The 18,053-nt window shown below is 40.4% G+C and overlaps 1 protein-coding gene across 1 annotated transcript in view; it reads left to right on the plus strand.

Moving 5' to 3' along the window:
* Window positions 1–18,053, plus strand: part of LOC110986022 (uncharacterized) — a 98,235-nt gene that overhangs the window by 47,507 nt on the left and 32,675 nt on the right. The window contains exons 69-93 of the mRNA XM_087146044.1: window positions 613–652; window positions 954–1,130; window positions 1,591–1,757; window positions 2,051–2,167; window positions 2,673–2,762; window positions 3,493–3,632; window positions 4,011–4,176; window positions 4,977–5,047; window positions 5,635–5,789; window positions 6,690–6,897; window positions 7,373–7,588; window positions 8,508–8,808; window positions 9,397–9,605; window positions 10,201–10,496; window positions 11,335–11,429; window positions 11,830–12,000; window positions 12,507–12,687; window positions 13,128–13,294; window positions 14,040–14,167; window positions 14,597–14,834; window positions 15,249–15,429; window positions 16,109–16,355; window positions 16,560–16,680; window positions 16,812–16,990; window positions 17,718–17,877. Of these exons, the coding sequence (XP_087002170.1) occupies window positions 613–652; window positions 954–1,130; window positions 1,591–1,757; window positions 2,051–2,167; window positions 2,673–2,762; window positions 3,493–3,632; window positions 4,011–4,176; window positions 4,977–5,047; window positions 5,635–5,789; window positions 6,690–6,897; window positions 7,373–7,588; window positions 8,508–8,808; window positions 9,397–9,605; window positions 10,201–10,496; window positions 11,335–11,429; window positions 11,830–12,000; window positions 12,507–12,687; window positions 13,128–13,294; window positions 14,040–14,167; window positions 14,597–14,834; window positions 15,249–15,429; window positions 16,109–16,355; window positions 16,560–16,680; window positions 16,812–16,990; window positions 17,718–17,877 (4,221 nt within the window). The remainder of the gene's footprint in view (window positions 1–612; window positions 653–953; window positions 1,131–1,590; window positions 1,758–2,050; window positions 2,168–2,672; window positions 2,763–3,492; window positions 3,633–4,010; window positions 4,177–4,976; window positions 5,048–5,634; window positions 5,790–6,689; window positions 6,898–7,372; window positions 7,589–8,507; window positions 8,809–9,396; window positions 9,606–10,200; window positions 10,497–11,334; window positions 11,430–11,829; window positions 12,001–12,506; window positions 12,688–13,127; window positions 13,295–14,039; window positions 14,168–14,596; window positions 14,835–15,248; window positions 15,430–16,108; window positions 16,356–16,559; window positions 16,681–16,811; window positions 16,991–17,717; window positions 17,878–18,053) is intronic.

Raw genomic sequence — 18,053 nt, forward strand, 5'->3', positions numbered from 1 at the left:
TATGAAAAATTGCAGCGTTTGTACTTGTCTCATCTGGTTATGAAAAATTGCAGCGTTTGTATTTGTCTTGATGAATACATATCCCAATAAGGAATTGTGCCTCAGGATTCAGAACATAACACTTGAGAGTGACGCACATCTCGATTGAAAGCAGTCTCAGTATAAGTCTCGATTCGAACGGCCAGATCTTGTTCATGGAACTCAATCGAACTACATATGTTGTGAAATCAATGCGGAATTTTTCAGTCCTTTTCACTTAGCAAGTATGTTCCCTAAGGGCGATGTTTTAGTACTTCAATAATGACATCAGGCGTTGTTAGCATGCGTGCTTTCCTTCGGCAACAGGACGAGAACCGATCCAATAAGACCACTGATGAAATCACACATGTAAATAAAACTTGATGTTATTAGGTTTGATGTGTATTGGAATGCAAGGAACCCCAATCCTTTTTCTTTGATATGGTAATAGCCTGAAATTTAAATATATTTGAAAAACCTAGAATAACATATCGTTTTGAATATCACTTCAAGTGAAAAGTTAAATGTTAACTAATGCTTTTCTCATCTAGTGCGAATGTTTTATTCTTGATCTATGTCTTGTTATCTCACTAGCTCATTCCTTTGAGAAAAAGCTTGGAGTTGTGAAAATCAGGTAAGGTCTTTCACAGTTATTTTAAAACTATGGACAGGCGTGTAAAATACATGTAGATTGGTGGAAAGTTGCTGTGACCGACAGAACATTGGCTTGTAGTTGAGCCCAGTCCAAAGGAAATCTTAATCATTTCATAAGCCGATTAAATTAAACCTTTGTCACATAGCGCGTGATTTGATTATCTGTTCGGCATTTGTAATTTTGGTGACCAAACGACGACCTAGACACCGAAGCTTGCCAAGATCTTTCCATTTTCGTCTTACCATATTTTCCTATACATGTATGTCTTCGTCCATTGAAGGTACAACATAGAGCGCCCTCACAGCTCTGTCTATGATGTGGATTTGGACATCAGCCTCTGTTGGCTGGATGCATGTAATGATCCAATCGTCATTCTCCGAGATGCTATGTTCTCAGGTTGTGGTGATCAAGGTGGAGGCAGCAGCACAAGGAGGAGGAGAAGAAGTGTCGACGACCTGTGAGTGTGGACTTGGCAATTCTAATTTTAAAATCATCAGTCTTGAAAGGCCTTGGATGTACTTTCTGATTATATGCCATAGAAAATGTGTATGGAATCTACCAAGAATATTTTTGATGTGTATCATCGTTACATGTACCTTTCAGGCTTTGAGAACTTTCCTTTTGGAAAGTTTTGGATTAGACAGAGCCAGAAACTTTTTGAAATCTTTGGTGAAAACATGGGTCTAGGTCTAATCTTAGCTGAGGTATTTTCAAGCACTCGCTTTTTCTAAAAACTAAAGATCAAATCTTCAAAGTTCCTCTTTGACAAGAAATTTCGAAAATGTCGGTGAAGTGTGATATATAAAATTGCTCTAAATATGGAAAAGCAAAGATAGTTTTAAGGGTTTTCCGGTACTTTTATGGGGGCTGAAGAAATTCTTCACACCTGACTTGAGCTGATTTTTCCTTCTCTATAGCACCAGCGACTCTGCTGAGGGAACGGACAGCATGGATGACCTCACAGCTAATCCTGTAGACAAAGCCAGGGACTATTTTAGGGCAATTCTTCAGGGAGACGCCAGCTCGTATTCAGCGGAGGACAACATTATGACAAAGCTTCAGCCGGAAAAGGCTGTTAAGCCAAGTGAGTTGGACAGCACGCACATTGTTTGTTTGTTTCAATGGATTTTGAATCGACTTTCGCAGCTATTGAACGGGTTTTTGTACCCAGGACATTTTGCCTATTTGCAATGTGCACAACTCAAATTTGTCACTGCTACTATGCACCCTCCGGCTCTTTCGCAATGACGGCCTGGGTTGCATTCGAACCCTTGTAGAAGTATCAGCTCCACTAGCGCTTTGCTGTTGCTTTGCAAGCTGCACATGTGTTAAAACATGCGAAATTGTTATTACGTTTAATGTTCTCTGTTATCACAGGGGTTGCTGATTCGGGCATGGCAAGCCGTCGCTCTATGGCTCTTCTCACCTTTGGTGAGGACGACGAAACTCCAGCTACAAGAAGAAGAAGAGACGTCTCTCTCTCAGTGACTTCAGGTAATGCTCAAAAAGATGAGTGGTTTATATTAAAGCGAGTGATAATTCAGTTTTCTTAGGGCTTTTGAGGCACATTCTTGCAGTCATAAACGTAACTTATTCTGGTATTTGTCAAACGTTCAGGTTTAATTTCGTATTTACCATGATAAAAGTCCGTAAATTATTTGACTTATTTCTACTTCGGACTTTTGGTACAAGAAGAGCTTTGTACAATTTTGGTTGTAAGTTAGAAAAACTGGGACAAATGTTCGAGAAAAGTCGAGAAATTGGGTTTGGGACTGAAAAAAACTCAATTTACAATCCGAGGTACTACGCGTATGTAAATCCAGGTAAATGGTAAGAAAAGTACCACTGCTCCAACCTGACTCACTTAAACAATTATCTCCTGTGAGAAACTCAGGTTTTTCAGTGGTTCTACCAACAGTCATGGCGCTAGAAAAAAGTCAAGATTCAAGGCCAAGCCTTACCCTCGACATTCACAGTGTTTTTTTTTATTTCTACCCAGGGGGAGAGAGTTTGTTTGGCATCAGCCTCGCAGCTGGTGCTGACTCTGGCACGTGGCAGGGGAATATCATCATCGGTGGAGGATTAACACGTGAGTGGAAAATAAAAAAAATATTGTCAAAATAGCCAGCAGGATTTCAAACTCCTTATTTTGGGGCGGGTATACCTCTTACTCATGACAGTGCTGTTCTTTAGGCTGTTTTTTCATGTCAGTGTGTCACACACTTGGTCTGTTGGTGTGAGCAAAAACGTTGAAAATTAATAGCACATTTGGACGGGTTACCAGTTCTGCAAATTTAATCTTTGAAATACTTCAAAATGCACCTTTACATATCTGTTTGCCTTGTATTTCATTTGTTCGACTATTTTAAGGGTAATGAGGAGAATTTTCATGTCAGTTTAGATGTGCCTATTTACGACTGAAAGTGCCTGTGGTGTCATTACAAGAAGAAACCTCAATATCCCATTTATTTCAGTGTCAAAATCGCGAGACCTTTGCAAAACGTGCTGTCATGAGTTTTCCTTTCATTAGTGACTTTTCGTAGCTTCATGTACAAACAGCAAACAAGGGCCTTTCTCTAAAATGTTCTGAAATCAAGACTCTGTGTTCAATCTGATGAATTGGCACCTCGCAAAGGACATACCAGGTTATTATCACCGGAACAGTGCTTAAACGAAAAGCACGGACAATTAGAAATCTTTAACAATGCACTTTTCAGTGCATACATTGAAAAACGTTTGTCAAATAGAGGAGGAGAGGAGAATTGCAAACGACTTATTTATTGAATCACTGGCCATTTTGGACCCCTGACCTCCCACAGAGAAGGGTCTTGATGCTCTCGGTCAGCGTATCGCCAACATGACCATTGGGGAGTTGGAAGCAATGCTGGATCTTCAGAACATCGACCCTTTCACTGTGGTTCAGCTGATGAAAGATCTGCGTGCTCTGTTCAGGACCTTTGTGAGTCAAATTTGGCATCAAAAAGGAAATGCTGTGACCCTGGCAAACAAGTATGGGTACAAGCGCGTTGCCTCTTATTTTTGGCGAGGTCTGGAAAATTTCTGCACCATGTTTGACTAAGACATGAATTAAACTTTTCCTAAAATTACGAATGCCTCTGTGCTTGTCACAATTACATTGTAGCTGGACTATGGATCTCAGTCCCTTTTCTGGATATGACCAGTTGCATATCGATAAAACTGACGAAGAAAAGCTGGGTTTTAGGCCAATTAGTTGCACAACCAGACCCACCGTTAGCTAGAGTTTCTGGTAACAGGTCTTAAGATTGTCCTGTCTAATTTTGTCGGGAGAATTCAGAAATTCTGTTTTGACTTGCAGATTGAAGAGTTTATTGACGTCGTCATTAACGGCAAGGCAGGGGACGATTTTGCGCAGTTTGATATCGTCTTAAGCGGGACAATTCCCTTCCCAAGGACACATGCTAAGTTTTTTCCCCCTCTTCGCTGGGGAGTACCAGTCGGTGGATTCATATACCTAGAATTCAGTAAGTTGCAGCTTTTATTCTTTTTATGAAAAGTTCAGTGTGATGGATACAATGCTTCTTGCTTTTTCTGTACAATTGAATGTGTTGCTGCTGTGATGTTTCTGTCCCCCTCAGGGAAACACTGCCCTTTGTGATTAATTCCAGTTCAAAATGTGAACCTAAAGTTTAATTGTTCAGTTGCTTAAAAATCTAATAAAAATCTTTTCTTTCAATAAAATTGCTTTAACTTAGGAGGTGTCTCTGAGATTTTTGCAACAGAATTAGAAAATCTGCTTGGACATAAAAACTGAAAAAGACACAAAAACCCTTTAAAAATGGCGAAGTAAACACTGCGTTCAGGTTAACCGACATAAAGTTGGGGATTCAAAGATTCAATCATAGGCCTAATACATGCAATACATTAAGATGTTGGTCTGAAGAATTTAATAAACAAACTGAAAAATGTATGCCCAGTATTTTCTGAGACCTTTGGGAATGCCTTTTTATTCAAGACTGCTTGGGTGGGAATCAAGCCCACATTTGAAGAACATAACCCTCTGCAGGCTTAATAAGGACCAGCTGGCCAGTATCAAGTCATCATTGCATCAGTTCTAGAAGATGGTAGTATTTTTAGTTAAGTTTTCCAACTATGTTTTTATGTGCTCTGAAGTGGCAACACTACACAAACGTGCTGAGCACCACTGCTCCCGTTGCAAGTTTGTTGCATTTCTTTGAGCAAAGTTTGTTGGTATTATTTCAAAATCAAACTCTGACGTGAAACCAGTTGACCCTAGTGCGTATTTTTCCTTCGTTTGTTTCAGGCCTTGAGGCTGGAGGTTTCTTTGATATGGAGATTCCAGTATCTGTCGCCCTTGTATCCATGAAAGCAACGGTACTGGCCGAATTTTACTTGCAGTTATATTTTGAAAACATTCGGTGTATTAATGGATATAACGAATTATTGGTTTTGTTATGAATATGTTAAATGCGAACACATCAGTTTTGTCACTGATTTTCGAACCCCGTATCTTTCTTAAAATCCACACTGGCATACTCTGGAGTATCCAGCTCGGTGCAGCTGTTTTAGGCAGTAACTCACACTGTTTATACGACCTGTTGACAGAAGCTTCGCTTTAAAAGACAAGTACTTTAAATTTAATAAAATACAACACAAGTCTGTATTAGTTGTCAAATAAAAGTATACACAAGTGAATTAAAAGTGAAAATTCTACCTCCTTACTAGAATTCATCTTGAAAATCAATGATCACGACTGGTAAATGCTTTTTTGATCTGGTCATTTTGTTTCCTGCACTATTTAACGACCAATTCTAGCCTTTTTTCAGAATTAGGTTTTGAACCTCTATCTTCACAGGCAATTGGCAGAGAGGAGTACCTTGGTTGAATTTTTTTCTCTGCAAGGGTGCTTTGTAACAGCTCTTTATGAATGCATAATTATTTGAACGGTTGATTATCTCTAGGGTGGCATAACACCAATGGTTGGCGCATATGTAAAAGGTGGTGTCTCCATCGGGTTTGTCCTTTATGGGGAGTTGGAACTGATTGCTGACGTGCTCCACACTAAGTTCCCAACGGTAGCTGAGATCCTGTTCTCCAAGTTCCCGCTGGATGTTGGGTAAGTGAGTGGGGTCGATCACCAGGCTTGTTCAAGCCAGAACAATGAAACGTTTCTGTAGATCTAAGAAGAACCTTTACCCAAGTAAACGTATCTTTGTGAGGACTTCATTTCCAAAAACATTCCGGACATTCTGAAATTCTTTTTCTGCATCAGAGCCCTCTTTTTACGTAAGCACTAAAACACGAAGCCCTATAATGTTCCGCTTAATGTTGTGGCATGTAATCCCAACCCAAGAATTTCACTAAACGTGTTCAAGTGTTTCAAGACTTGGGAAATAATCTGCCATATGAGATCCTCTTGTTTTCACAACCTCACTGTCAGGTTAACCACCAGCCACAGTTCTCTGTTTATCTTCCAAAGCACTTCCATTTGTATCGTTTGGGGTATTTCCTTTGTTCTCGCGTACTGAAAGATTCCAAGTCGCTCCAAATTTTAAACAGAATTGTTTTCCTGTTTTTAAGCTTAACCAAATGCCCTTTGTGTAAATTATTTCCTTTTGTAAAAATACGTGTCACTTGGAAATTCCTTTCTTTTCAATTAAAAAAAATCTCAATCTGTTTTGTGAATTGCAGTGGGGTTACGCTAAATATCTGTCGGGTACTTCCTGTCGCTGTGGCATCCTATAAGGCATAATAAACAGGCAAAGATTTTACTTGCGCAATTGTATTGGAAACTTTTCTGTTTCACTATTGTCACGTATGACAATCCAAGCAATTTGCATTTTTTTCACGCTACAGTCTCATTGGATTTGCAATAGATGGATTTTCATTGGATTTTCTGTTTAGAAAACCAGACGTGACGTTAACATATTCAAACTATGCATCAGCATAATCTTAAGAATTAGAGCTGCTTTATTGAAAATACTGAAAATATGCCTCTTTCCCTTTTCCCTGCCAGGTTAAAAATGGACATAGAAATGATTCCCCTGATAATCCGTCTGCGAGCTAAGGTGACACTGAAAATCCCCTTCTTTGGGAGAAAAACCTTGTTTTCAGCGGAGCTGTGGCGTTATCAAGCTCCAGCAATACACGGAAACATATTTGATATTCACACCAAGCAGCCAGATAAATCGCCTCCAGAAATTGAAGAGTACTCCACACCAGCGGTAAACTGTTCAACCTGTCTTGTGCCAGATCTTACAGAAGAGAACATTTTCTGTTGTTTCATTTTGCACTTGATTAATTGTGATGCTTGAGGTATAGGGTGTTTAAGATTAAGATTTAAGAAGCCCCTGATTTTCTTTAACACCTGTTGAGTGATGATCGCAGGTCAATAACACAGTTGAACAGTTCCTTGATGGAGTGCATCCGTGACCTCCCTCCCTGCAAGACGGGTGAAAAACCACTTCAAGAAAAGGGAAATGTTTACTCGTCCTTCGTTTGGCTCCTCTTTTTGAATGAATTTCACTCTTTAAACGTGGTTTTTGTGGGGAGTTGTAAGGAATTTACTTTGAGAGTGACTTTTTACTCTTACCTTTAAAGAGTTCCCAGCAAATACTGGGAAACAAATATACCGGATGCTTCCATCAGTATTTTGGGGTCGCAGTTTGATCCCTTCTTCGTTTCTGTTTCCCTTATAAGGGTGGGTTGACAAGGAATACTGTAGTCGGCAATAATGCCTGCGGTGTTGAACAAGTTCCTGGACTGGACTACACGGAGCCGGCCTTTCAGCTTGAGATAGTAGCATTCGACGACAAGAGCTTGGTCACGTTCTTCTACCAGGTTGGGACAGCCCCTGGAGCCAGTGACGTGGTCTCCAAAACAGAGTTTGGAGGACCATCGGCGATCATTACGCAAGTATGGAGTTACTTTGTCTTGAAATATTCACAATTTTGCGATTTTGTTGAAAAGCGAATTTGATAACTGGGTTTGAGACATTCGGGGGGCACTGTTTCGTGTTTTCAGAAGGTTTTCAGTTGCTAAGAAAAAAGCACAAAAATATGTCTTTAGATCAGTCAACCTTTTTTTTCCAGAGTAAAACGTTGGTGCTCCATCTCCTTTCCATTCTTAGATTTTTGATGGAAAATGTCATTTTGACCCCCTTGACAAACGTTACTTCAAGATGCTTCTGACAACTTTGTAGGCTTATCTGCATGTGAAATACAAAAATTACACTGGATTTAAAATGGACCCGTTCCTGCATTTGTGATGCTTGTATGCTTGTGTCTATCAACTCCAATAGGCATCGCCACGATTCTTTTTCCAAAGAGGAGGCAACCATTTTTTGACCCGCAATTGGAAACAAACCTGGCGATGTATGAGAACTGATAATTTATGATAAATCGGACCACTCAAAGGTGGAGGGGCGATATTTTTAGAGCAAATCCGTGCCTTGGATTCCATTTCCTCCCTTATTTCTATTTCCTTCATTTTTTTCAACTTTTTGTAATATGCCCCTTTTCACGGGCGGGGATTGCCCCCTCTCCCCCCCGTCACACCCATGTCAACCTTACGTCGTCATAACCATAAAGGGCTGTACCCTACCCTGATCCTCTTTGCAGTGTTCTGGATCCCCCGTATAGATCACATTTTTTTTGTTTTAGAGGAACACAGATTTGAAATCAAGAATAAAAGGGTTCATGAGATGTGTCTGTTAAAATGTTACTTTTTTATTGTGCTTTGAGTGCCTGCACAGTTCATATTTTTTGGATTTTCCTTGCACTTCCCCAAAAAAATTTTGCAAAAACTTGTAACTACTAAATAATGCTTGTGATAGACTCTTCTTGGAGGACATCCTCTCCACTTCACTGTTTATGCCATGAACAACGGAGGTGGCTCCTCAACGGCAACCTGCAGCCTCCCGACCTTCGACATCACCCTTCCAACGGGCCGTATCACGCCAGACTTCACCTCTACCAGCCACCCTCACGTATTGCGGGCCTCGGCCGTGGTGTACGACGACTCGGTCATTTTGCTGCAAAAGGAAGGCGTTGGGTTTGGGCCTGAGATCTGGGGTGATCAAATCGTACCATGGCACACCATCAATATTACAGAGAGGCAGCAGCTCGGTTATTCAGGTGAGTAGGATTTATAAGAGACCATTCTACCCTTGAGCCCTAGTTCATCACGCCCATAATTAGCAATTACGCTTATGCCTGTACTTCACAATGACAAAACTGATATCCTATCCCTGCTCTTGGTTTTGCTACCCAGAACAAATACTGAAATACTATCCTCCAAAAGGGTATCACAGCTGACCGATGATAATTATGAGTACGAAAAAGGGGATGGGGATCTCAGATTAATTTGGTAAACGTTCTCATGGCTATCCCTCCTCCCAGTCACACTTAAAGCCAGAATTTTGATAAAACGTTGCCGGATGTCTCAAAAATACTAAAGAATCAGATGTGTGCATTTGCGGTTAACAATTTATGTATATTTTATGATCCAAAAAATATAAAAACGTCTTGAAATAGAATTGAAGGGACTAATGGTAAATGAAAGAGTTTGAAAGAGATTTTGCTGTACATATAGCAGGAAGGCTGATAGATATTAATAGAAAATGAAGATGTTTTCCTTGTAATAATTTGTATTAAACGTGTTTAAACTTGTTTATCTGCACATTAATTAAGTCTTTACTATACATAACGCCTTATCTGTTACAGTGAATGACTTCCACTACTTCACTACCGCTAAGAAAGGCCGCCTCATTTCCAAGCCGACATCAACCATCATCCACCGCAATCCCAATTTCTGTGCACGGGACTGCTTGGCTCTCCCGGAGACCAAATGCCTGAGTATCAACTATAACTATGAAGACTTCACTTGTGAATTGTTGGAGGAGATTGAGGGCCATGGGGTCGAAGTTCATGAGGTACAAAGCAAAGTTTTCAATTGCTATTGTTTTTTAACCTCTGGGATCAACCATTCACTCATAATCGCCTTAACTGTGAAAGAGCTTCAGGGAATTATTTCGGTTGCCAGGGATGGGACTCGAGCCCGTATATTCCTGTTTTCCAACACACATCTTTTCCACATGGCCACAATATTTTGCGTGAACTAGTGGTTGTTTTAAATCTAATGTCACAACGGTATTAAATTATTACTGACTGTTGGTGGGGGGCAAAGCCAGTAACTGTTGTTTGTTTGGCTCCAAAAATTGCATATGAAAAGTCTTCCATATGTAATAATTTATAGAGCGTTTCCATGGAAGAGGAACCCGCATAATTCGAATACTTTTCCTGAGTCACAGTGTGGCGTTTCAATTTTGCCTTTTGAGTCAGGTTTTTCTTAACCCGATGAATGTGTTTGTCATCGTTCCTTGTTTTCATTCCATGGAACTATTAGAAAAAGCCAATTTTCAAATAGTGAAACAGCACAAATCGCGCCTATGAACAATGTGAAATGACAGACATTTTATAATGGATAATTTGTAGTTAATTTTGTCTTTCATTTTTTTACTTCATCAGTCTGGACTGTTCTCTCACTTTGAGCGCCTCGGCGTCGGCCACGCCGTCGAGTTCAGTCACGAATCGCTCCAACTGGTCCACAACAACCTCTACTACTTCAACATAGAGCTCCTCAACTACGTTGGCTACGAGAACATCATTTCATCCGTCGGCGTCATCGCGGACTTCACACCTCCTGCACCAGGGTTGATCATGAACGGGATCCGGGATGAAGTCGTACATGAACCGTGTGTGGAGTTCACTCCAGAGGAGTGGGAGAGACGATGCATTGAAGACACACCGCTGAAAAACCATCGGTAGGAATCATTGCCTGCGAAAAGTCTCAATTACTTTGCTAGTTTCATAAGTAAAAGAGGAAGATACCTGTGTTTTCGCTGTGAGCTCTTGGACAAGACTAACAGACAAATAAAACTACATTATCATCTTATCCTGTAAATGCTCATCACATGTTAACAGGACTTTGCAACCAAATTCACCGCTCAGGATTGTGTTATCGATGATTACCTAGGTTGGTTTGACAAATCTTTGTGGGGGATTTTCAAGGAGTTTTAATTATTCCCCTTACTGCACACCAAAAGCTTAATAAAGAGGATTATGTGTTAGAACCCAATTAATTTATCAATTTCTAACAGTAGGCTACCTTTGCTGGTAACAGTTGGTGAGGTGACCAGATTGCCAAGAGTTAGCAAAACAAAGAACGTTTCTATGGGCCCTTCCACTTGCAACTTGTCCTTCACTACATGCTGGAAACATGCACATTTCTACGGGATCAAGATCTTCATAGTGCAACGGCTGTCCCTGTTGAGATAATTCAGTTGACTTGATAGCGTTCAGAGGAAACCAGAATTTTAACAAAGAACTCCAGTCCTCAAGTAGCCTAAGATTAGTAACCCTGTATTTGTATGGAATAGACAGTCTGCTCGCTGATAAGCTGTAATCTGAAAATGCAAAAGGCACAAAATTGATGAATGTCACAGGAATTTGGGAATGTTTAACAGTGTGTAATGCTTAGTCGATGCGGTCTTGAGCACTTTCATTACCTTCAACAAAAATCGGCATTCAGGTATTCAATCGATTTGTTTGCAATTTCTAGCTGTTTCCATGCCTTTTCCTGTCCCACAAATTTACCCCCAGCTATATCATTGATGGTCCTGGGTCTATGACAGTATTCAACGGCCACGAGGAACTAGTGGACAGGCTGTACACACGGAGCAATACCTTCATGGCAGGTAAGGTAAACGGGATCTTGCTAGTAATTAAGGTACATCCGTGGTGCACCTGTGCTCTGCTTTTTATAATGACTCCTGCAACAATTTTAGGATCATGGGAAAATACTGTTTACCGAAAATTGTTCACTTGGGAGACATTCCCATAGGAAAGTGCGCAAACCAAGTTTGTATGTTTTCAATTTAGGCCCTAATCTATCATATCTCAAAATTTGGACGGTAACATTCGGCCTCCTTCTGCTAGTTGCAGCATTAAGGAGACATTGAAATGTCTCCTTAATGACCGATGTCTCCCTAAGGTTGAAAGAGTTACCACAAAATGTCTCCCTAATCACCCATTTGTAAGAATTCAAGACTTTTCATATATCTGTGCTGTCTGGGGCATTTCCATTTCGGTTTTCAGCTAACTGGGAAGGTATTCATGACAATGAGACCGGTATCCATGGCTACACCTGGTCCATTGGTTACGACATCTGCGATGATGACGTCAGTATACATATTGACCCGCACGCTCACCTGTTCGACGAGTCGGAATGGACCCATCAGGGACTCATTGTAAATGTTAATCTTCCAGGTAGGTCTCTTTCTTTTCTATAACGAAAGTTTTGCCGGGTTTTTTTTTTACTACTTTAATAATTTAAATGATACCTTCATAATACCGTTGCTAAATGTGAAGCACGATTGGCAGGATGGGTTGGCATTCCAGTAATGTTTTAGTGTGCACAACATTTCAGAATGTTTACTTCGGCTTCACCACCTTGAATAATGAATGTATGTAAAGATTCATCTATCACGGACTTCGTGACCCAAACTGTGTATTGCAGTTTTTAGCCAGTCGAAGAATTCGTCGATCTTTTAAAATACTTGATAATGAGGTTTGGCTTGATGTTTGAGATTGTTTTGCATAACAAAAGAGAAAAACAATTCTTTGATTTCCTTGTTACCCTTGTTACACCTGAAATACGAAAGTAGCCCAGAAAGCCTTTGCAAAGACATGACTAAAAGAAGACTAAAAAACTCTCACACGATTTTAGTGGAATTTTGATTGAAAACCCTAATTTCTTATGATTTGTGTATCAGATGGTGCCTATTTCATCACTGTGCGGGCTTTCAACAAGGTGGAGTTTGGTGGTCCTATGGCACTCACTGTGTGCCACAGCAACCCTCTTGTTATTGACAACACTCCACCCATAATTTACAGCATTCACGACATCACTTACAACTCGTCTATTGGTAGAATTGGCTTGCGAGTAAACGCAACGTGAGTTATGTTGTCATGGATTTAAGAATTTACATTAATCTGGATTCAGTTGTTTGTGCATAGTATCCAACCAGCCAAATCAAAAGGTTGGGTCAGATGACAGGCCTGAGGAGGTTTTCCATTCCGAAGATTATTGCTTCAAAACCATGCATGTAGGAGTCAGTAATATTGTGGAAACAAATTTATGCCATGTTGTGATATTTCGAGCTTACATTTTGGGGGATTCTGTATGAAAACCAAAATCTTCGCACTTTAATTCAATATGACAATCTTATCAGTGGAAAGTAATAGCGTGCATGAGGGTGTGATTCTACTTTGAGGGCTTAATTTTTCACGTACAGGCTGACAGGTAATTGCTATGGGATGTACTGCAGTGCTGTATATATGCTGACTTTTTCACATGAGTTATTGCCTTTTAAACTTTGTTTGATGTCGAGCAGCGATCCTGAGTCCCATCTGTTTGAGTATCACCTAGCAGCAGGCAGGACTCCCAGGGACAAATCACTGAGGGACTGGGAGGCTCACGTGACGGCTGAACAGCTTTTCATGGACTTCAAGATACCAAGTGGCATACCGTGCTGGGTTAAAGTCAGAGCAGTCAACAACGGTAACACATTAATTAAGCCAACCTCTAGTAGGGCTTTAACTTGACTTGTGTGATACGCAGCAACTGGTTTCATGAAGCCTGTCATATTAAACCTTACGTCATATGTCGCATCATGATAAGCTTATGCAACGAATTGTTAGGGCATTAATCTTAGACAAGCATGATCACATCTTCCAAAGCAACAGTTTTCTTTATGACAAATGGTGGAATGAAATTTGTGCCTATCATTAGCAACACTTATGTTAGAGGAGTACAATTAGGTTTGTTTCCTAACACCAGTGCTCAGTGCTCGCATCCTTGTCATTCATGTATTGCTCAGTATAATGATATTTGTGTATATTCCTGCTCCCACCTGGTTCATGGTCGTCGTATGAATGATCAACAAACAAAATTGCCATCAAACAGCAGTGTATTGCATTCGAGTCCATCACAAGTCCCCGTAAGTCCCTGTAAGTCCATCACAAGTCATTCAGTCTTAAGCCAGTTCACAAGCTATTTAAATGACCTTTCACAAAAACATTCGTTTGTGATTGTTCACTCTTGTGACTCAGACTAGTCCTTGCTGGAGTTTTGGAAGGACTTACGATTGACTCAAATACAACACAGGACTCGTAACGAAACCTTTGCTGAAGCTGAAGGGTTTCCACCTTTTGTTATTTCAGAGGTATATTTCATATTGCACTTTGAACAGCCTGAATGTAAAAAGTATTAACTGTAAACTCTTTTCCTCTTTTAACATTTACAGTTGACCTGCGAACCATAGACCACGCTGACGAACCAATTCTAGTCGATGACTCTCCACCTATTGCTGGAGACTTGTTCGATGGACCTTACGCTGGACAAGACCTTGTATTTACCAAAGACAGAAACAAGGTAATGAGACTGACCTGTAGCAAGACTGACAAATGAGCAAAAAGGACGTAAAATCTGAGAATTGTCAAAACCTGTATTTTTAAACTTTCTCTGGGTTTCTTCTTGTAAAACCAAGGACTCATTGGAAGTCGATATCAACTAAAGGTAGCTTAAAATTTTAGGGATAGATGGTGGAGACAAAATAAAGTGGACGAACCCTGAAATGATGTAATAATGCGTGAATTAGTCTGAGACTGAATCAATCCAACCCTATATAGGCCTGTGTGGGATGTGATCCCGGGTTACCGATGTGACACAGAGATGCCACCACAACAATTTAACCATCCCCATACATTGGTTGTTGGTGGCTAATCATGAACTATAAATAATATTTTCTAATTTCACAGTGGAAGGTTGCAATTTCACCGCTTTCTCTGTTACACTCAATAGATTTGTGCTAACTGGTACAACTGGTATGACCCCGAGTCGGGGATCTTCTCCTACCTGTGGGCGGTTGGTACCCAGCCCAGTCTCAGTAATGTGGTAAACACTGTCAAAGTGTCTCGTCGGGAGCACAAGGCCTGCTCTGGCTATGTGACCCTGCAACACGGGGAGACATATTACTCCACTCTCGTAGCCTTCCATGGTGGATATGATAAACTCAATGTGACCGCTTCGTCCAATGGAGGTAATTATGTGTGTCCATCACTGAAGTCACTGTCAGTCCTGATAGTTTTGGAGTCAAGTTTTAGCTAGTGGTTATCTGGATATTAGAAACTCTTACCATTGTCATGCTATCATGGCAATTGCTGTCAAGCCTTATTATCAACGTCCTAGTCGTCATCGTTATGACCACGACTTTTACTTTCACCATTGTCAGCAATACAATCCTGTCGTTACTTTTCATTGTATATTCTGTGTTTCATTACCAAAACAATGACGTATTGAAAGCTACATAATTTACATCTTAGCGACTGTTAATATTACTCCTTTGATGTACAAAAGTCTGTGACGTCACTTCTCAGAAAATAATCGTTATAAAAATTGCATCTCCTTCATCTGAATGTTGGAAGTTTAAACATCTTATCTTTCTCCTTGTCAGTGACCGTGGACCTTACTCCGCCAATTCAAGGAAATGTGTATGATGGCCTGCTTCCTGGACCTACAGATCTGGACTTCTCCTCAAGACCGGCCACTGTGGAAGCTCAATGGCATGGATTCTATGATCCAGACTCTGGTATTAAAGACTACCAAGTGACAGTATATCGCAAGCAGGATAGCAGGTGAAGATGGCTTCTGTAGATTTTCACTCGAAATGAATGTTTACAGACAAAAAGATATTTACATAATATAAAATCATCACTAATGAAGTAACAAACAGGTTAAAACCAGTTACAAGTAACAAGATAAACAATATGCCAGGGTGATTTCGTCCCACTTCATTTTAATACTTTGTAGACTGATTTGATGGTCTATGATGGACTGATGGGTTTGCAATGACTTATGATTGACTTGACTTACATAACAACACCCATTGAAATACCGTCTTGGCTTTAATTTGAATATGAGAGTTGTTCAAATTCAAACCAAGACCAAATTTCAAAGAGTGCTGCATTTTGCATACATTTTCAATAGCAATCCAAACCATATATTGTGAAGAGCTCTACAGTGAAGAGGCTTTCGATAGACATTTCCTGATCTTATCGACCTTTTTCTAACTTCAATCTTAAATATTCACCATCAACGTGAATAGCTACACACGGATAAAGATTCTAAACAAGCATGAGATTTTCTATAGGATTTTTAGACCCAAATCTAGAAACGTTATAATAAATCTCTATAGCATTTTTATGGAATATTATCTGTAAGAATTCTATAGAGGAAATTTTATTTGCTGGGAATGTATATGGATTTCTTTAAAATCTTTAGGCAAACTTTTACTAATTCTCCCGGCATGTTTAGCTTCAATAGCACAAGTGACTTTGAGGTCATCCATGAGGCAGAGTCAGTAGGCAGTGCTATATCCTCCATCGAGTGGCATCACTTCCACCTCCTCCACAAGGATCATGTCTATGTCAACCTACGCACAATCAACAAGGCTCTCAATCACATTGACACCCCTACTGATGGCTTCTTAATAGACCTGACACCACCTGTGCTGCGCAATCTGGGAGACGGGCTGGTGCTTGGAGAAGACCAAGACTTCCAGGTGAGAACGGATTGCATGAGAAATCAAAACTTACTAAATATTGTAGAATATTTTGACTTCCTGGCAATTTCCTTAATCATCTTTTCTGATGCTGGGATGTCGACCAGCTGGGACAACAGTCTGTGAATTTCTAGCGAGCCCTGATAAGAAATGATTGCAAGCTTGGAAGTTAATATTGCATCATTTCTCTGGTTTCTACTTCAGTGGCATTCTGACAGTCTAGCTGTTCATTGGGACTACTTTGATGATGAGTCTGGCATAGAGTCCTTCGAGTTAGCCATCTATGAGATGAAACAGGGGAACAAGCACAAGATCTTCCCAAGTGGTGAGTTTGTGCTTCCTTGGGGTGACCTACTCTTACCCTTTTCTAGTTCCAAACTGTCCCCAGGTTTCACATTAAGATCACTGTCTGTAACGCTATGTATTTGTGTGTTGGTTTTCTTGTTGTTTGCTTAGATGGAAACCCGAACAGCTTTGAGTTGATCTCTGATATCACCACCAGGTCTCATGTTCAACAGGGTCTGACTCTGCGTCCTGGAGCTCTCTATGTGACACGAGTCAAAGCCAAAAACCAAGCAAAACTAGTTGCCTCTCATGAAACCAGTGGCGTCAAGGTGGATCCCAGTCCTCCTGTGGTAAGAACCAGTCTTAGGCTCATCCAAAAGAGATAAACTCGGGCTCACAAAGGAGTAGTTAACTCTCTGATTTTTCCTCTTTAGTCAGCTTTTCCGTGTGATGAAACTTGTGTTTGCTTTTCCTGTTTTATACCTCAAAGTTTTTGTCGGTTGCATACAAGGAGTACACCTAAAGATATGTCTCTGCTTCATTTGGTTACACACTGAAATTATCACCACTATTGTGGTATACCTGGCAAGACCAACCTGAATTCAAGTCAAGGAGTTTTTCAAGTGATCTGCAACCAAAGAATTAATTCCTACATCATCGTTAATCCTGATATTTGTTACATGTTTTATGCATACTCTTGCCTGCTCCTGTGATGGCCCTGACTGTAATGCTTACGAGGGCTGGCGATAAACTTAAAAGAAGGACGTGTTAAATGCAGTTCTCTTTACGAAGAAGTACTTTTCTAATATGCATGTCACTAATTTATAGTGTCTCTCTTTCACTGGTATGTTTTGATTCCCTGAGAGGGCTAACCCAGTTCAGCAGACGCAACATTGTCACCTAAGCCTTTTTGCAAAGGATGTACATGTGCCTGTCATTTGTGCATATCTTTTTGAAAATGGGAGAGAAAATATTTGTTACGTGACAGTACTGTAATCACCAGGATGACCATCCGAACTGGTAAAGGACATCGTTGGATATAGGTTATTCCCCAAAGTGTGTGGATTTCAATCACAGATGAGATTTGTCCGAGGCGGTAACCTGGATGGAGAAGTTGAAGAAGTCTTCAGAGGTTACTTGTACCAGAACAGTCGCTCCACCATTCGGGCATCTTGGCTGGCTGTAGATGGACAGAGTGGCATCAAGAGCTACTGGGTAGCAGTTGGAACAGCCCCTTGTGAGTTTATCATAAAAGCTGTCTCAAAGAAAGTTTTGGTGAAAGTTTCAGCATGGGAAAAATGTGATCTCTGGTTTGAGGGCCCAAAGATGGATTTTTCGTGAGCTAGCTAATGGTATATTAGAGAGCCATGTTTTAAATTGTCTTACTTAGGTTTTCCTTCTCTGCCAAATGTT

This window comes from Acanthaster planci, linkage group LG14 (genome assembly GCF_054643075.1).
Source record: "Acanthaster planci isolate LZ-2023a linkage group LG14, COTS_SCS, whole genome shotgun sequence".
In the NCBI taxonomy this organism is placed as follows: domain Eukaryota; kingdom Metazoa; phylum Echinodermata; class Asteroidea; order Valvatida; family Acanthasteridae; genus Acanthaster; species Acanthaster planci.